At 38.8% G+C, this 15,322-nt stretch overlaps 1 protein-coding gene across 13 annotated transcripts in view; it reads right to left on the reverse strand.

Annotated features, from left to right (window-relative positions):
* Window positions 1-15,322, reverse strand: part of Ddx4 (DEAD-box helicase 4) — a 54,924-nt gene that overhangs the window by 7,623 nt on the left and 31,979 nt on the right. For all 13 annotated transcript variants that reach the window (XM_039102188.2, XM_039102185.2, XM_039102182.2 and 10 more), the window contains 7 exons: window positions 13,434-13,481; window positions 13,292-13,339; window positions 12,949-13,091; window positions 11,999-12,151; window positions 11,399-11,553; window positions 2,952-3,081; window positions 1,256-1,422 (listed from right to left, as the gene is read on the reverse strand). In XM_039102188.2, coding sequence (XP_038958116.1) covers window positions 1,256-1,422; window positions 2,952-3,081; window positions 11,399-11,553; window positions 11,999-12,151; window positions 12,949-13,091; window positions 13,292-13,339; window positions 13,434-13,481 — 844 coding nt within the window. The remainder of the gene's footprint in view (window positions 1-1,255; window positions 1,423-2,951; window positions 3,082-11,398; window positions 11,554-11,998; window positions 12,152-12,948; window positions 13,092-13,291; window positions 13,340-13,433; window positions 13,482-15,322) is intronic.

Consider the following 15,322-nt stretch of genomic DNA (forward strand, 5'->3'; position numbering starts at 1 on the left):
AATAAGAGCCAAGGGCCATGAAGAATTGGGCCATGTAAGGTTGTCCCGACAGTTGAAAGGATAAACAGACACACTGCACTACCTACAGGCTCCAAGCCTACATGAACTGTGCATTCTCTATAAAGAACAGCCTTGGAGGCATTTCTATGAGAAGATGTTAAGCAACACAACACAACCCAACATACTAGTCCTAGAAACATGGGTTTTATATGGTGTGCAAGCCACAGTCCACCATCTACCACCACTCCCCCAATAGTCAACCAACTTGGGAAATCATTTTCCTCTTAGAAAGAGAGGAATGGAATCCCTAGTTCTCAAAGAGAATAGTTTTATCAAATAAAAGAGCAAGAATTCTGCTGAATGTAGGCTATTGGCATGGCCTAGACTGTTTAGGCTCCCTGTGCCAAGTAAGGGACTAGTTGGTAGAAGAAGATGCTATTTTATGAATGATGTGTAATCCCAACCTCCAAATTTACAAGTCCACAGGATACACAGGATAATTCCCAAGTATCTGTTAATAATTGGTTTGTGAACTTTCTACCAAAGACCAATTCTCCTAAATACTATACATTTAGGATTAAAAATAAGCCTAGTGAGGATAGCTTTAGCAAACACTGATTCCCAGTACACACTGTAGGAGTGGAGACAGAGGGGAGGGGAGAGGTGGGGAGGGGTAGGAGGAGAGATTATAATAACACAAAGTCAAGGGTAAAATTGAAAAATAAAAAAAATGGCAAACTTTAAAGCATAGGCTTACTTTTGTACTGCATGTATAAAGCTCTTTTAAAAAAGCAATTCAAGTATCTGAAACCAGAATGTTCACATTGCTTTCACTTGGTATATATCTGTTACTTTGTATATGTGTGGGTGCAAGTGTGCTCACATGTTCATACATCTGCATGTTTGTGTGTTATGGTTGTCCACGTGGAGGTCAGAGGTCAACCTTCTTTTCTGAGACAGAGTTTCTTACTGAAATCTGGGATCTGCCCATAACAAGCTAACTGGCTGGCCTGAGCCCTAGGGATGTCTGCCTGCCTTCTCAGCACTGGAGTAAGGAGCCGACTTCGTACAGTGTGGCAGGGGCTAAACTCGGATCTTTACACCTACATGACACAGGCATTTTACCTACTCCTAAATTAACTAATTTTGAGACAGATCTCAAACCAGAGATTCATATTTCTCTATCTCCTGAATGTTGGGACTGAAGGCACACACTACCATTTACACTTTTGTATTTGAGAAGAAAAATATTTACCTCTGGATTTCTTCTGGAAAAGTTGCACTGAATAAAAGAGTTTGGCGCTGTTCCTTTGATGGCATTCCTGGACAAGAAATTAACTTCTTCATTTCGGGTCCAAAACCCATATCCAACATTCGATCAGCTTCATCCAAAACTAAGTACTTGACTTGTTTGAGACCAATCTTTAAGGATATTTTCAAAGACAAAAACAGAACATACATACTAGTTTACATTAAGCTAAAATATGCTTCACAATTTCAAGTGTTTAAAAGTTATGCTGTCTAGTTGTATGTCAACTTGACACCACAAGCTAGAATCATCTGGGAAGGAAATCTCACTTGAAAAATAAGCCTTCATCCAACCTGCCTGTGGGGCATTTTCTTGACTTAATGATTTGTGTGGGAGGGCCCAGCTCACATGGTACCACCTCTGGTCTGGAAGTCATAGGTTGCCATAAGGAAGCAAAATTCTTCCATGGCCTCAGTTTCAGGTTCCTGCCTCCAAAGTCCCCCTATGCCTTGAGTTCCTGTCCTAATTTCCTTCAATAATAGACCGTGACACCCAAGTTGGTTTTGGTCATGGTGTTTACCTATCTAATACACAGAATATCAAGGCATACAATGAGGAGAACTGTTGGTCTCATCATAGATAATCATAATATAGCTGACCTAAACATTTACTAATATTTAAAATGTGTTACAAATTAAGTTTAATAAAACCTAAAATATCTACAGTAATACTTTATACTAAAACTTCCTGTAATTACCTGACTATTCTATTATCTTCAGTGTCTAACCTATTAGGCACTAGCCATATGTAGTTTGAATGAACATAAAACTAAATTCTTCATTTTAAAATATATGTAGTCACATATGGCTAATAGTTAACTTGTAGTAGACAGCATGAATTCATATTATCTAATCTTGATAAAATCATGATAAAGATTAAACTTTAATGCAAGAAAATAAAATCTAATACCATTAAATACTGAAAATAGATTAACTTTTTTTTTTTTTTGAGACTGGTTCTCACTATGTAGCTCTGGCTGTCCTGGAACTGCAAGTGACTTTGATACTACCACAAAGATTGTTAGTAAAAAATCTCACAGTGGTTTCTTTAGCTACTTTTAATAAAATTAATTTTAAAGGTTCATTTACCAATAGGTGTTTTAAGTACCTCCTTTGTAGAATGCAAAATACTCAATTGCAGTTCATTAGCATGAATGTAAAGAATTAAGAGATGTTATAATTGGGTATGAGATTCCCAAGTAAAATCTTTTCTTAAAAGACTTAGAAAATTAACAACTCATATTACTATCATTCACATGCTTTAATAGAAGGCAAAGTTATTGATGCCCCAAAGAATGTATCTTAGGAAAAAACTACTTCACCAAAATGTATATGAAAGTATACAAAAATATTCATTTTATTTTCTTCCATGTAGTAAAATATTACGGAAATCAGATACAGATTCTAACTAACTCATTGACTAGAGCTAACTAGAGACTTTTTGAGTAAATTGTTAATCTCATTTTGTTTCCCCAAGTATAATATAGAAAACACTATGACTTGTGAGATTATCTTCACAATTATGAAAGTTAATTCAAAGCACCCAACAGAACCAAAACACAGGAAATACACCTCTTATAATCCCCTCCCTTTCCCTATAAAATAACCACCAGGCTAACAACCTGTTGCTTTGAAAGGCTTACCTTTTCTTTGCCTATGATATCCATCAGCCTCCCTGGAGTAGCACATAATATATTACACCCTTGCACTATCTGTCGAATTGAGTGCCCAAACTGGGTTCCTCCATATATGACAACAGCTCTTACACAAGTCCTATAGATAAGAGAAATGTCGTTTTCTAGTTACTTGGAAACTATTCATTTGTCACTTTACGACAAGGTCCATAATGAAAAAAATTCGGCTATCTAAAAAATGTTAAATTCTGTTGAAAGGGGGAAGTTTATAATGTCAAAAAGCAAATAAAACAAATAGGAAAAAACTTGGTCTGTCTCAAGTACCACTATCATCCTTTCTCCCAATTACCAACTCACACAAGGGATTACAAACTCTCTAGTACTATTATTGCTGGCAAGCAGGGAGAGTGGGCCTCCTGCTCAGTGTCAACATCCAAATGCTATCTACTCATCCTTGGGAACAGACATTATCTAAATTTACCAGCATGCTTTTCGTTTTTGAAAATGTCTCTCTTCTTTTACTCAATTTAAAATCAGGTATCAACATGGTACTAATCTAAGCAATTATACCTAAATTTTGCAAAAGAACTATAAGGTTTGACATTAAAGATATTTTAATATTCATTTTAAATTTTATAAAAATAAAAGGATAGTGGTTTATAAACAATAAGCACTAAAAAAAAAAAAAAGAAAACACTAAAACTCCAGGGGATGAAACTAAGCACTCAAAAGTAGTCCTGGGGCTGGAGAGATGCTCAGCAGCTGAGAGCACTGCCTGCTCTCCCAGAGGTCCTGAGTTCAGTTCCTAACATCACAGGGTGGCTCACAACCATCTGAATGGGATCCTGTTATTGTATACTGCACAATCCCACAAGATACACAATTATAGAAAGAGAGAACTGTACCTTAAAAGAGATGATTGGTAAACAAAAAAAGGAGAATTAAAAACTCCCAGAGACAGACTAAATAATGCTTTGTTAACTCTCATTTTTCTCAATGTTGGTGAAAAAAAAAACAGGCACTAGGCCAACCAATACACTATTGGGATGTGCTGACATTCGAATGGAAACCTGCAATGGGATTAAGATGTGGACACGCTTATGTTCATGTACCTACAGGGGATGAAAAGATGAACAGCAACAAAACTTACAAAAATCAGACTGGACCAAGCAAAACCTCTTCATTTGAGACATGAATGTCTTCACAAAGCAAATAGCCCAAATAATTTACAGACTGTCTCAATTACTGACTTCTTAAAAGAAAAAAAAACAACATGCAAATCAACTTCAAAGAGACAGACAGACAATACAGAGAGTGGGCAATAAATGCTATAGCTAGATAATACAGACACTAGATAAAGCCAGAGACTGGGTAATATATGCTATAGCTATTTTTTCAGAATAAAATTTAAGGTTTTTATTTAATTACTGTATATTTTTTACGTTTTTTATTTAATTATTGTATATTGACAGAAATTTAAGTTTTTTCTTTTATTATATATTAATAGGAATGTAAGTTTTTTCTTTAATTGTATATTGATAGAAATTTAAGTTGTTTTGTTTGAATGATTGTATAGTGATAGATTTTAGGGTTTTGTTCATTGTACACTGATAGAAATGTAAAGCTCTTTTGCTAGACTACTGTTTGACTATTGCTCATAAGCCATTTTTGAAAATGCGATGGTTCTTATATTTCTATTGTGTATAGATTGTTAATGTTAGGGAAAAGGACAATTCTTAAACAGAAAGTGGGAGATAAAGTGGAAACTTAAGGGTTCTTTGGAAAGTTGGTCTTATGGTGTTTTGTTGCAAACACGGAAGGAGTGCTTTCTTAAGTGGACACAGGTGAAAGACTAAGGCAAACTCATGAAGGAATGTTTAGCTGAAGCAGACAGAGGAGAAGGATGTTTAGCTAAAGCAAGCACGTGATGAAGGATTCTTTGCTAACGACATATATGTATTTGCCTCACATTGCATAGTTGAACTGCATTTGTTGGGGTGCCATAGAGGAAACACACCAATACCTTCTGGTGGTGTGCTGCGGTTTCTTGCCGACTCACGGACATGGGCTGATTGGTAGTGATGTCAGCTGAGACACAAGCTCATATGCTGAAGCAAGATGTGATGTTTGGAGGGTATAAATACAACCTGAAGGACAGCGACAGAGGCTGACCTAGGCTTGTTTAGATCGCCAGCTGTGGAGTACATGTGGGTCTCAAGTTACTGAGAAAGGCACAGCTGAGAACTTCTCCTGGCACCCTGGTCCCTCCTGCTGACCCAGCCAAGGCTGAGGTCTGGCTGTGTCTGCTAAGGTCTTATCACCTCTGTTGCTAACCCAACTCTACTGAATTGGACTGCTGGGGTATCCAGGAAGTGTTTCCAAGTGGATCGAGCTGCTGCTGCTAACCTATGAACTGAACTGCCAATTTCCAGATAGCACAGATGGGATCTGCTCCAAAGAACCTTTCTAAACAGGTCCATTTCTCCCATATCCTTTCTTTTTCATTACCTCTGGTGGGTGGTGGGCTAAAAGGGATGTTAATGGATTTAAAATCCATCATTAAAAAATATAGGGTTTGAAGCAATTTACAGATTCAATGCACTCTCCCCATCGAAATTCCAACTCATTTCATCATAGCTAGAAAGAGCAATTCTCAAATTCATTTGGAATAACAAAAAAAAAAAAAAAACAAACAAACCCAGAATAGTGGAAACTATTCTCAACAATAAAAGAACTTCCAGGGGAATAACCATCCCTGACCTCAAGCTGTATTACAGAGTAATAGTGATTTAAAAAAACTGTATGGTATTGGTACAGAGATAGGCAGGTAGATTAGTGGAATAGAATTGAAGACCCAGAAATGAACCCACACACCTATGGTCACTTGATCTTTGACAAAGGAGCTAAAACTATCCAATGGAAAAAAGATAGCATTTTCAATAAATGATGATGGTTCTACTGGAGGTCAGCATGTAGGAGAATGCAAATTGATCCACTCTTATCTCCCTGTACAAAGCTCAAGTCCAAGTGGATCAAAGACCTCCACATAAAACCAGATACACTGAATCTAACATAAGAGAAAGTGGGGGAAAAGTCTTGAACAAATGGGAACAGGGAAAAATTTTCCTCAACAGAACACCAATGGCTTATGCTCTAAGATCAAGAATGGACAAATGGGACCTCATAAATTGCAAAGCTTCTGTAAGGCAAAGGACAGTGTCATTAGGACAAAATGGCAACCAACAGATTAGGAAAAGATCTTTACCAATCCTACATCTGATAGAGGGCTAATATCCAATATATAGAAAGAACACAAGAACTTAGACTCCAGCGAACCAAATAACCCTATTAAAAATGGGAGACAGGGATAAACAGAGAATTCTCAGGTGAAGAAACTCGAATGGCAGAGAAGCACCCAAAGAAATGTTCAACACCTTTAGTCATCAGGGAAATGCAAATCAAAACAACCCTGAGATTCCACTTCACACCAGTCAGAATGGCTAAGATCATAAACTCAGGTGACAGTAGATGCTGGCGAGGATGTGGAGAAAGAGGAACACTCCTCCACTGTTGGTGGGATTGCAAACTGCTACAACCATTCCATAAATCAGTCTGGAGGTTCCTCAGAAAATTGGACATTTCACTACCTGAGGACTCAGCTATACCACTCCTTGGCATATACCCAAAAGATGCTCCAACATACAACAAAGACACATGCTCCACTATGTTCATAGCAGCCTTATTTATAATAGCCAGAGCTGGAAAGAACCCAGATTTCTTCAACAGAGGAATGGATATAGAAAATGTGGTACATCTACACAATGGAATATTACTCAGCTATTAAAAATGACTTCATGAAATTCGCAGGCAAATGGACAGATCTAGAAAATATCATCCTGAGTGAGGTTACTCAATCATAAAAGAATACACATGGGATATACTCACTGGTAAGTGGATATTAGGCAAAGTGGATATCAGAATACCCATGACACAACTCACTGACCACATAAAGCTCAAGAGAGGAGACCAAAGAGTGGATGCTTCAGTCTTACTTAGAAGGGTGAACAAAATAATAAAGAGAAATAGAGGGTGGGAGGGACTTGGGAGGAAGACAGGATGGGTAAGGGGAAAGAGGGGAAGAATCAGGTATGGGAGGAAACGGGATGATATACAGAGGATCAGGAAATTGACCAGAGATGTGTAACAGTGGAGGATGGGGAACTGGGGGCAGCAACCAGAAAGTCCCAGATGCCAGGAAAGCAAGAGCCTCCGAAGACCCCACAGGGATGACATTAGCTGAAATACCCCACAAAGGGGAGGGAGAACCTGCTGAGACCATTATCTAGAGGTTTGGCATGCCTCTAGATATGGGTTGGGCCACCCGCCCATCTCCAAAATTTTAACCCAGAATTCTCCTGTTTAAAGGAAATACAGGGACAAAGAGTAGAACAGAGACTGAAAGAAAGGCCATCTAGAGACTTCCCAACCTGGGGATCCATCCAACATACAGACACCAAACCCAGACTCTTCTGCTGATGCCAAGTGCTTGCTGACAGGAACCTGATATAGCTATCTCCTGAGAGGCTCTGCCAGAGCTTGACCAATACGAATGCAGATGCTCAAAGACAACCACTGGACTGATCCCAGGACCCCAATGGAGGAGTTAGGAGAAGGACTGAAGGAGCTGAAGAGGCCTTATCTGGCATCAATGGGAGGGGAGGCCCTTGGTCCTGTGAAGGCTTGATGTCCCAGTGTAGAGGAATGCTAGGGCGGTGAAGCAGAGTTGGATAAGCAGGTGGGGTAGCACCCTCATAGAAACAGGGTAAAGGAGGATGGAATAAGGGGGTTCCAGAGGGGAAACCAGGAAAAGGGATAACACTTGAAATGTAAATAAATATCAAATTTAAAAAAAATAAAATTTGAAAAAAATTAAAGTTACGAGATCTGATGCCCTCTTCCGGTGCATCTGAAGACAATATTAGTGGATTCATATGCATAAAATAATTCTTTAAAAAATAGAGTAATTCTATTTGTTAATAACGAATATATTCAAACAGAAGATTTCCTATAATTTTAAGCACTGACAAACTCTTCGATGTTTCATCTTTTTTCCCCAATATAATCTTTTTATTAATTATTTGGAAATTCCATACAATGTGCCCCAATCATACTCGTTTCTCCCAGGTTCACCCTCTCTCTCTTATCTCTCTCCCTTCCCCCAAAGTACACCAGGTCCAGTGTGTGCTGCTCATAGATTCACTGAAGCATGGTCAAAGTACCAGCGGCCAGGTCCTTAAAGACAATTGATGAGTTCTACACAGCTCCCTGCCAGAATCCATCAACTGTGAAAAGCAAAACATTTCAGCATCTTTATAACAGTTTTTAAGGACTCTCTTCAATAGCTTTCTGCCTGAAATGTCTATTTTGGAGGGTGGAGGTGATTGTCACAGAAGCCTCCAATATCTCTCATTCTCAGTTTTGAGTTTTCATTCATTGATCCCACTGCAAAAGAAGCTTCTTTACCCACAGCAGTCAGTGGCAGCATGGACCTCAGACATCAACAGGGCCCCAAGGTTTCATCCTTTAAAGGTTTTAAGTAAGTTTTCTGACTACTTGTATGGCAGACCTGGCTTCAAAGGTGTGCAAACTATACAGTTACACAGTGTCTCAAACTCGAAAGTGTAGTGAAAATTTTGAAATTTTGGTTTCCTTAAAAAACACAAATATTGTAAGAATGTTTTCATATTCATGCCAGGTGAGGCACAGGGGCTGCTTCAGACAGCCCACAGCAGCCGACTATGACTCGCCTCCTGCTCTGGCAGAGACTCTGCCAGCTACCAATAGTGTCTGCAGCTGTGCGATGTTAGAGACGCCAGGGTCTTTTCTGAGGGTATAAATGCGAGGGCCCCAGGAGGTTGAGTTGTTGGTTGGTTGCTGGGTTGCTGTTGGTCAAAGTTTCAGTCATGATCAAAGAAGAAACAACAACAAGGAGAAATTAAATACCTGATATGAAAGGTCAAACTTGCCCCAAGGAATTTGATGCACCTCATCAGCAGAAAGTCATCTAACTCTAACATGGCGCCCTTTCTGAACCCTGACTTCATTCACAGATCTCTTTCCTTTCCTCTTTCTTCCCCTTATCTAGTGTGATAGGGATGAAAGAGTGGAAAAAAAGTGGAGAAGGGTGGAAGAAAGAAGAACCCACAAAGTACCAAAAGACAGCTACACCAAAGAGCCTGGGTGCTTGGCTCAATGCTATCTTGCAACCTATAATAATAGCTTTAGAGCAATGGGCTCTAAATTTTATGTAAGTTCTGGCAAATTATATAACCAGTCCTGAAAGTGGACTAGTTCATGACATTCTTCCTACAATGTAGTAGGCAGACAATGTACCATTTATGAGACTGCTACTTTATAACTACTGCAGCCTTCTACCTGCTCTTTCACTGAGAACTTCATTAGAGTACCACCTGCCATTTCCTAAGACAGTGAAGTATCATTATGGGCAATCTGTACTGGACGGTTTTGTGTCAACTTGACACAACTTTAGAGTCATCAGAGAGTAAGGAGCCTCTGTTGAAGAAATGCCTCCATGAGAGCCAGCTGTTAGGCATTTTCTCAATTATTAATCACGGGAGAGGGTCCAGCCCATTGTGGGTGGGGCCATCCCTGGGTGGGTAGTCCTGGATTCTATAAGAAAACAGGCTAAGTAAGCCAGGGGAAGCAAGTCAGTAAGCAGCACCCCTCCACGGCCTCTGCATCAGCTCCTGCCTCCAGGTGCCTGCCCTGTTAAGAGTTGCTGTCCTGACTTCCTTCAATGATGAGCAGTGATGTGGAAGTGTAAGCTGAATAAACCCTTTCCTCCCCAGCTTGCGTCATGGTGTCTCATCACAGCAACAGAAACCCTGACTATGACATAGTCCAATCAAACTGCTGGACCCCTGAAAACTTGGCTGTTACACCTCTTAAGAGACGATATGCCAGAAACACACAACAAAACTGCACCCCAGTCCTTAACCAACACAGAGAATGGCAGAATACTTATTGTTGTGACCAACTAGATCTTTCAGTAGGTAACCTGTTAGGCATCAGTAGATGACAACCAGATCTTACAGTAGGTAACTTGTTAGGCATCAGTAGACAACAATACCAATGTTGTTAAGTATGTAGTTAAACTTAACTTCTCATATGAGTAGTAAAAACGTACATTAATGTAAGCATTAAAATAAATTCATGTTAATAATAACAATAAGCCACTCCACACACAAATACTTAAAAGAGAAAACCTGGGGAAAGTGGCACACACCCATAGCCCCAGTTACTCAGAAGGCTGAGGGGCTGAGGTAGAATGACCTCTTTAGCTAGGAGTTCAAAGTCAGCTTGAACAAAAAAAAAGCAAAACTTCAGTTCATAAAAATTAAAAATCTTAAATCTGTGTCTCTGTCTCTCTCCTTCCCTCCCTCTGTCCCCTGGCCCTACTCTCTTTCTGACATTCAGAAGTCAGGGTGTAAGTCAGGTGTTTTCCTGCCACTCTCTCCTTAGTTTTTGAGACAGGATTTCTCACTGAACCTGAATTTACCAGTTCAGCTAGGCTGGTGGCCAACAAGCTCCTGGGACTCGCCCATCTCAGCCCAAACCTCCAGCATTTGGAATTAACAGATGTACACTGCTGCACTCAGCTTTTGCATGGAAACCAGGGATCAGAACTCAGATCCTCATGTTCACAAAACACTTTCACCAACTAAACCATCTTTCCCCGTCCCTCATAAAATCTTTACATAGCAAGACATTAAGTATGCTTTTACTTACAATAATCCAAAGAAATCAAATGCTTTAAAATAAAATGCATAAACACATAAACAAACCTGAAGTTATTAAAATTAAATTTGATTGTAGAAAAGTAATTTTCTATACTGTGAAGCCAAAACGTAGGTAATTACCAGGAACATTCAGTTATTTTGTAAACTTTTTCAAGTTTTAAAATGTGCATATTTATCTGTGTGTGCTTGTGTTATATTTGTGGACTGTATGTGTACAGTCCCAGTGGAGGTCAGAAGAAGCAATCAGAGTCCCTAAAACTGGAGTCAGAGGCAGTGTGAACCACCCGTGTGTGTAAGAATCAAGCCTGGTGTCTACAGCAGCAGAAGGTGCTCCTGACCTGAGTCATCTCGCTGGCTGCCCCTCCCAGTTTAAACATGCACGATAAACCACCAGAAGGTCAGTGAGATGGCTCAGCAGTAAAAAGCAAGCTACTAAACACCAGTATTTGTCATGTTTTCTTATTTTTTTAAATGGTAATTTTGTTTCTTCTAAAAATATAGTCTATAAACAAGATTATAAGAAAATACATTTCATTCAATTATACTAAAAATTTTATGAATATACTAAAGAGCTCTCAAATACTTGAGAGAACTCTCTAAGAACTATTTTATGAGTGGCATTCCAGATATACTTACCCAAAAGAAAATTTTCTGGCTTCCAAATAAATTTGGTTGATCAATTCTCGAGTTGGTGCTACAATAATACACTCTGGTTCCTGCAGTTCTTTAAAGCGACTGGCAGTTATTCCATCCCTCATCATATGAGCCAAAATAGGCAAGAGAAAAGCTGCCTACAAGTTAAATTGATTGATTTACAACTTAGCATTCATTTTTGGTCCTGCCAAAAGCTAGTTCTACTTTATAGCCTTAGGACTCCTTTCTTGCTGGTAGATTTATGATAAAAACTTAGCATAACTTTTATTGGAAGGAGTTAACTAGCTCTTCATAGTCATGTTACACAACATAACATGTTTGATAAAATTAATCTAGCTAACATAACATTAGTCTTTTAAGAAAATAAGCATATTTATGTATCCTGGACAGTGACAACATAAACAACAAGAAAATAAAAAATTAGAAGACCGTGAATACTTATAACAGCTCAGATTATCTACAAATCTTCTAACTAGTAAAAGAGATTCCAGCTACTTAGGAAACACCAAAGGAAAAAACAAACAAACAAAACCCAACAATGAACAGTCTGATAGAGGGCAGTCTATTCAGAAGGTGACTTACCGTCTTCCCAGACCCTGTTTGAGCACAAGCCATCAAATCTCTTCCTGCTAACACAATGGGAATGCTGTACTTCTGCACAGGAGTGAGCTTGGTATAGCCAGCCTTAGCAATGTTGTTATTCAGGGTCTGGCAGAGATTCGCTTCTTCAAAAGTCTAAACAGAACAAGAAGTCAATGATAAGCTGCATACCTCATATACTCATCATTGCAGCATATTCCATTTAAGTGAGCGAGCTTTAAACTTTGACTCCACTTTACATAGCAATATACACCACTGTAAATAGATAAAAATGTTATTTTCATGACATGGTAAAAGTATTTCCTATAAACAGTCCTGTAAATACTTTTTTCTGCCCTCTTAAACCCTACAAGATACAAAAAGCTCTGATAGGTAACAAAGGCTTACTGTGAAGATAATTATTATTAACAGGAAATAGAAGATTTCTGCTATTCTCCTTACAAAAATCCACTTCCCACGACTGAAGAGAGCTCAGCAGTTAAGGGCACTGGCTGCTCTTCCAAAGGATATGAGTTCAATTCCCAGAACACACATAACAGGCTTACAACCATCTGTGACTCCAGCTCTAGGGGCGCTGATGCCATCTTCTGGCCACCGCGGTCACTGGGCACACATATGGTGGAGACATATTCAGGCAAAACAGCCACACCCATAAAATCCACTCCTTAGACCTACTTTTCTCACATAATGAGGATGTGAGCATTTGAGTATCTAGAAAAAGCAGCCTTCTCAGTAATTTAAACAGAATTCTTCATGTGATATGGGGAATAGAGCTGGGTTTCAGCACTTTCCCTTTTGATGCAGCATTCCTACTGAAAATGGTAAGCAATACCTTTCAATTTTCAATCAAGGATCCTAGGCATGAAAAGGTAATTTTTATATTGATAGCAATTTCATCATACCATATATCAATACAGAAATTATATACTGACCAAAATTGCCGGTGGTGCATCATGTCCAGATACTTCAACAAGTATGGTATCATATTTATCAAAGTTTATGCCTGTCTGATAATGTGCAAAGATGGAGTCCTCATCCTCTGGTGGAGGAGGGGGTATATATGTCACTTTTGGACCTTGGAATATAAAAAATATAATTTACAAACGAGAAGTACAACAAGGGAAAATAACAAAAACGGACAAAAACCAAATAGAAAATAACTGTTAAATTCCTTCCTGAGATTTTCACTGTCAAGTGTTTTTAATCTAACTACAGTTTTAAGTATCTTTAACTTTAGAGGAGTACAACACAGACTCAGGTACTGCAGATGCCAACCTTGAATATCACTGCTTTCGCCTCCTTCAGCTTCTGACTTCCAAGAATCTTAAAAGGAATAAAACCAAAAAGATAAATGTTAATTGAAGAATAAAATAACAGTACCATAAAGATCAAAACCTTTTTCCAAAATAAAACTTACTCTTTCCAGAGCCTGTTACTACTTCTTCATTTAAGCCTTTGTAGCCACCTATTAAAGAAATTCAGAGTGATGACGCAACTCATGGAGAGTTGCGCATGTCTTCACCCATGTCTGTAAAGAGGACAGTCTCAAAACAGAAAGCATCATTAGTCACTGCTTACATGGTGTCTGAGACAGTTAGAGGCTGCAGCACATCTCAGTGCTCAGTGCTCTTTTAATGTGCACAAGTCCCCGGGTTTGATGATCCCCAGCATGAGAAGAAAGAAGGAAGAGGAGAGAAATAAGATGAGAAGAGAGGTAAAGAGAGAGAAGCTTACACATTTTAAGGTTGTTCAATAGTCAACATGGTAGATTTATGTAGATTACAGTCTTCCCTTAAGCTATGAGACATTTCCCTGGTCAGCAAGGAAATAATTGTCTAAAAGAAACTAAAACTGTTGGGAGGTGCCTAAGACCATCCTTCAGGATCAATGATTCTTCAAGGAGGACCCAGATTATGGCCTTAATTATAGCTATGGTATATTAAAATGAATTACTAAGGAGCATACTCAACCAAGAAAGGAGGGGCATGGGTCAAGTTTCCCAGTTGTCTCTACTGGTGTTAGTTTTAACAACACAAATATTTACCAGAGCACTTCAGAGATTCATACAGAATTTTCACTTGAAAGCTGGTAACTTCTGAACCTTCTGCCTAGCATATAGCATAAAATCCAAAACCCTCAGAGAAAAAGGCAGTATTCAGCATTACCTACATCATATATATTATACAAACAATTCAGGCATAATGATTTACTCTTATCAATTGAAAGAATGGCAATCTTTCCCATTTCCAAGTTCTCAAAAGTTAGCTAAGCCAGTTTAGCAATCCACCTGACTAGATTAAAGGATGCAAAGCCTTGGTTCCCTTCTTATTGATGTGACAAAAGACAGCTGGAGGAGGAGAGAATTAATTTTGGCTCAGTTTGAGGTAGAGTCCCTTATGGCAAAGAAGCCACGGCAGCAGGAGCTTGAGGGAGATGGTCACACTGCGTCAGCAGTGAGGAAGAGGAGAGCAGAGAATGCTGGTGCTGAGCTCCCTGCTCTTCAGTCTAGGATGCCGGCCTGGGGAACTGTACTGCCCACATTCATGAGTCTTCACACTTCAACTAACCTGGTCTAGAAAATCCCTCAGACAGGCTTGGCTCCCAGGTGGTTATGGATCTTGTCAAGTTGACAATATTACCTACCTCTGTCAACTTGACATTTAAATGGATCCCTTATCATCACTGACTCATGGCCAACTTATATTGCAAAATGCTTTGAATCGCACTTCAAACGTCCTCATAGGGGCTGGAGAGATGGTTGAGAGCTCTGACTGCTCTTTCAGAGATCCTGAGTTCAATTCCCAGTAACCACATGGTGGCTAACAACCACTGTAATGGGATCTGATGCCCTCTCTGGTATATCTGAAGACAGCGACAGTGTACTCATATACATAAAATAAATAAAAAATCCCCATAGACTACAACAACTCCTCGGTATTTCTGATCCTCCTTCAGACAAGCTATAAACATCTGTGGATAATCTGATTTAGATAAATTTTAGCAAACTTTGTTTCATATAAGAAAATGTAAGAAGGCAGGGTTCACTACTTTGCTTTCAGACTAACGAGTTACCAAAAAAAAAAAAAAAAATCAAATAACCTTTATTGATCTACTAATCTGCAAAGTATTTTAAGTTTCATATAATATTTAAATATTTATGTTCTGGAGAAAAAACCTTTTTGAGAGTAAAAAAGTCACATTTATTATTATCTTTACTCTTAGATCATGAAAGGAAAGGGGTATTTTAATAATGTGTACAAATATCTCAATATTTAATATCTGCATGATATCCCATTTGTGGTTATA

This window comes from Rattus norvegicus, chromosome 2, assembly GCF_036323735.1.
Source record: "Rattus norvegicus strain BN/NHsdMcwi chromosome 2, GRCr8, whole genome shotgun sequence".
Lineage (NCBI taxonomy): Eukaryota > Metazoa > Chordata > Mammalia > Rodentia > Muridae > Rattus > Rattus norvegicus.